Below are 10,172 nucleotides of genomic sequence, written 5' to 3' on the forward strand. Positions count from 1 at the left end.
ACGTTTTATGTAAAACTGGCTAGGTATTTTTATTTTTACACAAATGAAGGACGAAATTAAAGATAAAAGATTATACTATGTCGCTATTGTAGCACATTTTTAGATAACTTCTCTGTTTTTAAGATTTTGATGGTCAAACATCAACAAAATATACCTTATGTTTGGACTAAATTTTCTCGAAAATAAAGAAATAATTTAAAATTCTGTTACAATACCGACAAAGATTGAAGTTTTGTGATTAGAGTGATATGTAATTTATATGGTTTTGTAACAACTTGCTCGCCATTTTATGGCAAATGCTGAAGCTCTGGAAACCTTAATCGAGCCTTAATAGCCCAGAGCCTATACAGGCCGAGGTTCAACAAATTAGAGACAAACTGAAATTTGGCATGGAGCTTCATTTTGTAGATCTTTAAACATCCTGAAACCCCAGCGATGAAGCGTTGAGCCCGTCACCCTATAACGGGTAAAAATGGCCCTTTTTTACTTTTTCTTCAATAACTTTAAAACTACGAATTTTAGGAAAAAAAAGTCATGAGTAAAAAATTGAAGAGAAGAAAATGTCCTACCACATAGGTAAAGAAACAAGGCTTTTATCTAGTTATCCTTGGCGCAGGTACAAATTCTTTAATTTAGGAGGATTGCTTTAATAACACACCATTCTGTGTTTAACTCCGAATGAAAGCATTTTTGAGATAAATCTCGAGACCAAAATAATTATTAGGATACAAGTTTCTATAAATACGATCTTTTTAATAAAGGTAAGTTACCAGTGGCGGAGATTTTTTTAAATGTGCGTTTTTTACATTTCAAAAAGATTGAATAAATTATGCTAATATTTCGCACTATTGGAGGTAAGTGGTAATGATGCCAAGTTGAAGTTGGTATTAAGACTTCGTTAGCTACGTACTGTTGATAACACATGTATCTGGCACTATTCAAATCTACTTTTTTTTGTCGAGTTTTTAACATATGCTGCTATAAAAAACTGAGATGTAACTTCTCCTTTGAAGCCTCGGGATTATAAAATTCTTTTAATAGCTCACATAACTTTTTCTTCTGGATGGTGTTCACTAAATTAATCTTCATCAAAAACAACGGTCACATTTTTACCATAGTGATATGTTATATAATTATAGTATTGAGAAAACAGATCTGAAAATATTGCAGGGTACAGGCTTCGCTAAATAACAATTTACCACCGTAAGATTGGGGTTGAAATCTGAAAAATCGAGAGATAAATCCAATACATTCAGACCAGCCCATTGCTCCTTCATGGGGTTTAGAGAAATGTTTTGCAATTGCTCTTTGGGAGGCTGTAAAAAAGTATGTACATGAAAGCGAATGGGACTCACCTGCACTATGGCATGTGGTCAATGCAAAATGTGGAGTAAATGAGGACTATCCTTAAGACAAGTTATCCTATTTTTGAGCTAAGGTTTTTCTTATTTTGTTATTAAACGTGTAAATTTTTCAATATACCAATTTTTCTTATTCAATGTTTTTAAAATGTAAAAAACTCACATTTAAAAAAATTATCTCCGCCACTGGTAATTGACCTTTATAAAAAGATCGTTTTTATAGGAACTCGTATCCTAAAATTTTTTGGTCTCGAGATTTATCTCAAAAATGCTTTCATTTGAAGTTAAACACAGAATGGTGGGTTATTAAAACAATCCTCCTAAATTAAAGAATTCGCACCTGCGCCACTGAAATTCTAAAAATATTGTTTCTTTACCTATGTGGTAGGAAATTTCTTCAATTTTTTACTGGTGACTTTTTTTCCTAAAATTCGTAGTTTTAGAGTGATTGAAGAAAAAGTAAAAAAGGGCCATTTTTACCACTTGTAGGGGTGGTTTTGGGGTGACGGGCTCAACGGTTCATCGCTGGGATTTCAAGATGTTTAAAGATCTACAAAATGAAGCTCCATGCAAAATTGCAGCTTGTCTCTAATTTGTTGAAGGTCACCCATGTAAAACGATGTATCGGCCCTGAGCTATAAGCAAAGCATGTGTGTTTGGAATTTTGGGTGTGGCTTAACACGACAGGATCGGGCTAAGCCTTAGGCAGATTTCTGAAATATAATACATATTTCCTTCGACTGCACACCTGCTTTACCCGACCCGCACAGTACAGCGAAATAGACTCTTAAACGAAGCAATTCGAAAAAACACTGAGCGTCTGTCCTCATAATTATAAGCATACAGTTGGAGCTAAAGTTACACACAAAGGATGATGTGCACACAAAGATCCATTGATTCAACTGTGGTAGTCTAGAACTTTATTAGAAAAACAAGACACTTTATTTTAGATATTAGTAATGTTTGTATACCTTTTGGCGGAGTTCAATAATATAAATATAGTCGCTCGTTTCAAGAGATTTCAATATTGATCTGATTATTTAGGGTCTTGTTTTTTTAAACGTAAAAAATATGTCACAAAAGTAATACTTCCTTAGGTCAGCTTTAAGATAAGCAGTTACTAATTTTTTACAAAAAAGTAGTTGCCTAATCGACTTTCCCTAGATTATAAGAATGAGACAGATAGTTTAAAATAGTTTTGGATGTAACATCCATTTTTGATTTATGTAAAATTAAGCAACAATTAACTGCTCGTCGGTTTAAAAACTGATGACTATATTATGATGGTTGTTATGTCAATAACTATTTCTCCGTAGGGCCTTAAAACATCGACCAAAAACATTATAAATGATTTTTCTAAAATAAATCAAGCCTTATAGGTGTTATAGAATTAATATATTATAAATATTATTCATATTTTAAAACTTTTATATCATAATGCTATCGCGACTTTATTGTCTCTGCATGTTTATAAGGGTGTTGCGAGAATGCCAAATGTTAATTTAGGACATATGATGCACTTAATATTGACATTACATTGAAGGGGCGTTTAATTTGGCGGTTTTGTAATCTCAAACCGAATGATATTTTTAAATGCATCATGTAATTCAACATGAAATTTACCTGTTACCGTGAAATAGTCGAGAAAATACAAAAAAAATGAACTGGTTCGTAAAGTGTTGAGTGGTGATTAAGGAATGTGATAATACATTATTTTTCTATATAGAATGGAAAAGATACTTTAATTTATGAAGTTTGTATAGTGCCTTTTTATTTATTTACTTCTTTATCATGAAATATTGTTTAGCCTTTAGAAGGTAACTAACATTGATATATTATAGATTTTAATAAAGTTTATTACAAAACTTCTATAGTTTCTTGTTTTTGACTTAAAATATCTACCTGGTTATTCAAGAGATGAATGTTGAATTTTTCAGTTAAGTGTATAATTATTTTTTAGAATATCGGAGTTTTTACACTACGGAATTTATGATTTCTTAATTTTGAGAGAGAAAGAAGAGTTTAGAACAAACCATATTCCATAAAAATGACATCTTATATTTGAATTGAATTTTTGTATTGCCGCTGACTCGTGTCCGAGTTTTAAAAGAACGTCTAAGTGCGCCGTGAGTGCTAAATTGAATTTTTATGGCAACACTGAACAAAATGTGTAAAGATACTATATTTGAATTACCTTATACAGTATTGTAAATTTAGAAAATGCAAATTAAAATTAATGAAGTACCGTATGATCGAAAAAAACGGTGTCAGCGATGGCTATGAAATGAAGTTCGCTGTTCCTTTATATGTAAATTTATATGGGAAATGTCATCGATCGTCATTTCTCAGCCAACTGGACGCCGGTTTTTTTTCGATCATACGGTGTTTAATATTAGGTATCCTGTAGCCGATTTTCCTGTAATTTGTTCATGCTACTATTTCTAGTAATAAGTGCCCAATTTTGATTTAATTAAATTAAAATTATTAAGTCCAGTGGCGTCCCAAGGGACACCTTATCGAAAATAATAATACTTTTGACAAATGTGAGGTACTGACTGATTTGCAATTTTTATATTTTTTTCAATTAAGCAACTAAAAATTGTGGACTGACCGAACCTGGATTTTTAGTCTCGGCCGAGAACGAGACCGAGAGAAAAAGAAATTCTCGGCCGAGAACATGACCGAGACATGATGCAATATTTATTTATATTTATTAATATATATCTTTTGTGAGAATCACAAATCACTCTCTGAAATTTAGACATGCGTTTTTCGAACACCGTGTATATGAAAATACATTGAAAATGTATTATTGATTCTATTATACCTATGCCCGCCCTATGCATGTATGTAGTGAGAACTTTGAGTCTTCGTCTTACAGTGCCATACTCGGTACAGAGTGTAGGTTACCTCTTGCATGTAGTTGTAATGTGTGTAATCGCACAGCAGATCGACACACTACTGTTGGTGCCACGGCTGACCACGTTGCATCACTCAATTTTATATCTGTACCTCAGAAGCACTTGGGCTGAAGTCCAGTTTTTATAATTTTACAGGAGAGCAAAAACCAAACTATACACTAAAGGTATAGGGACTTCAGTCCACTATTTGCTTATTATCTTTTTTCTTATCATATGTTCGACTCCAGCCTTTTTGCTATAGAAAGCCATGATAATATTATGTTCAAAAGTTCCATAAACATTTAGTAAAAAAGTGGACTTCAGCCCAACTGCTTCTGAGGTACAGACATATTTTATGCAATTTCCAAATACTGTCAGTATATTAAAACAATATTTTATTAACCATTATTTGCTGTCCTCCATTCGCGAACTTCAAGTTCCAGTGCTTTACGCCCTGGGCTACTCGAGAACGGTTCTGAAAGGAGCTGTGCGCAATAGCATGGTGCCTTCATATGGAGCGGAACAGTTCTGAACTTTATGACTCAATTGAATGGAGTGAGAGTTTCGCGTTCTTGAACAGTTCAGAGCTGCACAACTGCGTGAATGGAGGAAAGCAATTGAAAGCTTCAAAAATAAAATGCAGGATAAAAATATGAAATTTTTTCAAATAAAGGCCACATAAACTGCTACAGGAAAAGCATTACATTTATTAATTTTTTAAACTGAATATTTTAATTCTTAAATACACAAAAAAAGATAAAGATCTATTTGTAGAATTCATGTTCGCTCTCGTCCTTCTTAATGTTGTTTTTGTAGCCCTTCTCAAAATCTTTTGGCAGCACAATATAACGGTTTTCTCTCACTGCATGCATACCTGCCTCTTGACAAATGGCGTTTATGTCGGCTCCAGAAATTTTATCTGGCCTGGCTACATAGTCTTCCAAATCAACCTGAAAAAGAACAATATTGAACAGTTGGAAGGGTAGAAATAATAGGTTTCTTCAAAAAACACAACACACAGACAAACCTCTTCAGATAAGTTCATCCTTGAGGTAATAGTGCTAAAAACTAAACGCTTTTGTCTTCTGTCAGGTAGCGGGAATTCTATCTTCCTATCTAAACGACCAGGTCTAAGAAGGGCAGGATCGAGGGTGTCAGCTCTGTTTGTAGCCATAATAACCTAGAAAATACATATTTTATTATTCTCATGTAAGTTTTTTTATTTTGGTTTACAATGTTGTGCACAGTAATAGTTCGGAATGCTATATATATAAAGAAGCGACAGTAAGTGTGGAGTCCGCATCCAAAAATTGACAAAAATAGAATAAGAATAGCATAAGTAGTTACTTAAGTAATCAATATAATTATTTTTTACTCTAAATTCTTGATATTAACCATCAACTAATCAAAATTTAAAACAACCTGTGATATTCAGATGATGGCTTAAAAATAATGACAAATAATATCACCAGAAAACCATCTTTGATTGCTTAGACTGAATTGTGTTCCAAAATATTGAGAAAAGTTATGCCAAAAGAATTATAGAAAGTTATTTCTCTTATATACCTTAACATTAGTAGTTTGATCAAATCCGTCCATTTGATTCAACAACTCCAAAAGAATTCTCTGAACTTCACGATCGGCGCCCGTTTGAGCGTCGAAACGTTTTGTAGCGATGGCATCGATTTCATCAATAAAAATAATGGCTGGAGAGTTTTCCTTGGCTAGACGAAAAACGTCTCTTACCATTCTGGGACCTTCACCCAAGTATTTTTGCACAAACTCCGAACCAACAACTCGGATAAAGGCAGCTACAAAATATTTTGTATAGAAAATAATTTAAAAATCTATAAAATATTCTGTGAACCTGTAGTATGATGAGCAACAGCTTTAGCTAACATAGTCTTGCCACACCCTGGTGGTCCATACATTAACACACCCCTTGGAGGATCAATACCAATTTGTTTATATAATTCAAAGTGAGTTAGGGGTAGCTCTACTGCTTCACGAATTTCCTGCTTTTGCATATCCATACCACCTTAATTAAAGTTACAAATTAATATTGCTAACTTTTTTTAAAATATAGATAACATTTCACCTACCAATATCACTGTAGCTAACATCAGGCTTCTCATCTGCTTGAAGCATGCTGATTGATGAATCAGCTTCGGGAGGCAATACATCAACTAAGGCATTGCTGTGTTTATGTAATGCTACACTAGCACTAGGTTTTAGTAACTCTCTGTCAATGGTTGATAAGATTCTTACATAGTAGTTTGAACCAGTTGTTGATCCAACAATACCTAATAACAATAACATAAATTTCTTCTAACTAATCATTATACCAAGTGCAAATGAAAAAGCTACAAATATTTTGGCACATATTTATTTCGACCCTAAACATCTACGTAAACTGACCTGTATTTTGATCGACAGCTTCTAAAAACTGCCCAATAACCAAAGGAACAGACTGAATCCTCTTGACTTCTTCTTGAGCGTGCAGATACTCTTTTTTTAAATTCCTTTGTTCGTCTTTAATATACTCCTCTTGAACTTCCAAAAACTCGAGCATTTGTTGCAGTTTTTTATACTTTGTGTATAAATCTTCAGTGTCTAGATCCTGAAGATTTGGTTTCGTTGTATCCGAAGGGCTACCTTCTTCCTAAAATCCCAGTTAATAAATATAGATAGAAATAAATGTGAAATACTGTATTTTTATACTTTTTCGGGTAAAACAACATCCATTGCTTCCATTGTGAATGACTTGTTAAAAATTTGTTTATGGAAAATGATTTGTCAAATAAGAAGTGGGGTTATGGAAAGTTGGAAAAGAAATCTGTTTTATCGACCGAAAAAGAGGCGGTTCTAATTACAGATTTCTTTTTTCTATAGAAAAATCATCCATAGAATAAAAATATGTCAATTACTAAGGGTTGGGAACTTTAAAAACTGACTGTTTTCTAGCTTTAAATAATTTGCCCTACTCACATCAACTCACATGAACGCATACGTCACTGACGAACCGTTAATAAATCGGTTCTAAATCAATCAAAATAAAATTCAACAATAAAATTAGAAGATATGAATTTAAAAACAAATTTTGTATAAAGAATATATTATCGTTTTTAAATAAAATACATTATTCACATTACACTCATTGCTACATATTCTCATTGGCATTGATTCTCAATACAACTGGTACGCTTGTACAAGGTAATATTGCTAATTCCGTAACAACAGCCGTCACCAAATCTGGAGGTGTCACATCGTACAATATATTTAAAATACTTAATTTAGTATTGTCCTTTAAAGACACTAAAGGGCTGGCAGTGCTCGATGTATCAATGGAGAGCAACAAATTCGAATCACCTAAAATAAATAATCTTATTTTGGATTTTTTTTATAAAACATGATAAAATACCAATTTCATTGTAAACAAACGAATCTGTTTGAACTCTCTCACTGAATTTGTATGTCTCACAACAAACTAGTACAGGCTTGTTACAAGCTTGGGCTACCAAAGCTACTTGGGCAGTACCTGTAAGCATAATAATTAAAAAATAATTTACTTTTTAAAAATAATCACAGTATACAGACTAAAAGTTTACATCATATTTGTAGAACCCTATACTGTTACATTTATAACCTTTGTTTATATATTCGGTAACAACTCTAACAAGACACAATCTTTGCCTGGGGGACAATTTGTATCAGAATTAAATTTTTAAGGTCTATTTTGACTAACTTGCCCTTGTAGAATATGCAAAATTGAATTTGGCGCATTCACCAAAATATAATTTTATCAATTTATACATTTATAACCATTGATAATAATACCAATAACTTACCTATCCTTGACATAACACTTCCATTGGTTAATAAGGCATGAGCGCCTAAAAGCACTTTTGTTGCTTGTCTCATGACAAAATCGAGAGCATTTATTAAAACATATGTACATTTTATTTTAGCACCGACTAATCTTCTGAGCATTTCCCTGCCTTCCAGCAGAGGCCGACTATCCACTATTATTACAGAGAATTTCTTTCCAGATTTATTGGCTTCCAGAAGTATTTTATGAATGAGAGATGAACTAAAAAGTTTATAGAAAATTACAGGTACCTATATGAAACTTGATATTACCCTTAATACTCACCATCCGTATATTAAAATGACATCATTATTTACTATTTTTGCATTTACTTTCATGCAAATAGCATCCCAAGCCCGTTTAATATCATTATTAATGTACAATTCGATTACATCAATTAATTTTGCTCGTTTCTCATTGTCTGATAAATTTTTATCCATATGAGTAAGTTGTACTTTAAAATGTCTTAGAGCATTTGTCATTGATACAGCAAAAGGTCTACAATCCTGTAAACATATTTTGTTATTTGAAAGTAGGTATTGTCTAATTTTAAACACTCACCTGTAAATAGTTTGTACATGTTTGTAAAACTGCTTCCATATATCTGCAAAACTCTTGTTTAGCTGGACTTTGTAGATCAATTATTAGGGTTTTAATTGCAGACAGTAGTGCAAGGCATCTTGCATTGGACCCAAGAATAACTTTTTCTGAATATTGTACTCCTAGTTTTACAAAAACAGGGTGAACTTCTTTAGAATTAACCACTTTAGATACATATTCCAGCTTGGGTTCCCTGTACAAATGCTGTACAAGTTGAACATACCCCGGTTTTGCTTTTTTAATATCTACAGATTTTTTTACAGGTGATTTTTTTTCTTCAGGATGTTTATTATTTTGAGATTTTGGGGTATCAGGGGATACTTGTTTTACCTAATAAAAATTTCACACATTAGATTAGTTACTTTTGATGATATTGTTTTATTACCTCTGTAATAACATTGTTAATAACAGTTTCCTTGTCTTTTCCGGTTTTGGCCTGTCTTTGCGCTTCTTGTTGTTCACGTCTTTTCGCTTTAAGTTCCGATTTACTTAGCTTTTCTTTTACATCATTAACATTTCCTTGTGTTTTTTGTTCAGCCAATCTCTTTTCCCATTCCAGTTTTCTTAATTGCTTTTCTGTTAATTTATCTTCTCCTGTAGATGATAACTTGTTAGTGGCCCCGTCAGTTTTACTTTTCTCTGTTTGTTTCTTTTCCTTTTTGTTATTTTTCTGTCTTGCATCAGACTTTTCTGGAATATTGTTTTAATGGTTTGAAATACATATATAAAATGTTATGTTATTTTAATACCCTGTATAACATCAGTTTCACTCATTTTCGTTCTAAATTGAAATATAGAGAAATAAATTATAAAATATGTTGTTTTATTAAAATTTAACCTATAAACACTATAAACGATCCATTGCCAATGACCATAGATATGGATCACTATTGACACATTCTCTTAGATTTTAAAATATAGTATTTTGGACAAATAAAGAGTAATTTTCGATAAAAGTTCCTGTTAAATATTAAGGTAAAAGGTATACCAGGTAAAACATTATTTATATTGTGTTTATATGCAATATTTGTTCTGTAAATAGTTTTTTTAAAACTTTTAGTACATTTTTACATACCAAAATGTAAAGAAAAAAAAATTTACCTACCCATCCTTGGAAATATTTGAAGATTTCTATTATTATTTGGAGAATATCGTCTTTTAGTTTGCTAAGATTATTGCAGATGGCGCCACCAGTTTTACTTTTACAGTTTTCAACAACAAGTAAACAAAAACTGACAGATATCAGGGGACTGATCAAAAAGTGTATTTTTTGTTTATAATTTTATTTATGTTAAAATAAAAACATATAATTTTACTATTTTACTTATTGTTTTTCTTCTTTTCGGTAAAACGGTTCTTTTCGCGAGTGTGTGCTTCGGATTATAAGATTGTGGCTTCTTTGGTGATTAACCTTAATGGTGATTTTGAACTGATAAATAGTTA

At 32.1% G+C, this 10,172-nt stretch overlaps 2 protein-coding genes across 2 annotated transcripts; both read right to left on the bottom strand.

The window, feature by feature from the left end:
* Positions 1-4,942: 4,942 nt before the first annotated feature.
* On the bottom strand, positions 4,943-7,090 carry LOC115891487 (26S proteasome regulatory subunit 6B). The gene is made up of 7 exons (XM_030911946.1): positions 6,983-7,090; positions 6,680-6,923; positions 6,364-6,564; positions 6,129-6,299; positions 5,828-6,072; positions 5,289-5,441; positions 4,943-5,211 (listed from the first exon to the last, which is right to left on the bottom strand). Exons 1-7 carry the CDS (start codon positions 7,013-7,015, stop codon positions 5,026-5,028), a joined length of 1,233 nt encoding a protein of 410 aa, XP_030767806.1. The 5' UTR covers positions 7,016-7,090; the 3' UTR covers positions 4,943-5,025.
* A 269-nt stretch (positions 7,091-7,359) lies between these two features.
* Positions 7,360-9,634, bottom strand: LOC115891490 (translation initiation factor eIF-2B subunit delta). Its single transcript, XM_030911955.1, has 7 exons — positions 9,479-9,634; positions 9,115-9,419; positions 8,691-9,059; positions 8,415-8,635; positions 8,110-8,351; positions 7,683-7,799; positions 7,360-7,630 (listed from the first exon to the last, which is right to left on the bottom strand). Exons 1-7 carry the CDS (start codon positions 9,501-9,503, stop codon positions 7,422-7,424), a joined length of 1,488 nt encoding a protein of 495 aa, XP_030767815.1. The 5' UTR covers positions 9,504-9,634; the 3' UTR covers positions 7,360-7,421.
* Positions 9,635-10,172: the final 538 nt, after the last annotated feature.

The sequence above is a fragment of the Sitophilus oryzae genome, unplaced genomic scaffold (assembly GCF_002938485.1).
Source record: "Sitophilus oryzae breed Bouriz unplaced genomic scaffold, Soryzae_2.0 scaffold_1181_pilon_pilon, whole genome shotgun sequence".
Lineage (NCBI taxonomy): Eukaryota > Metazoa > Arthropoda > Insecta > Coleoptera > Curculionidae > Sitophilus > Sitophilus oryzae.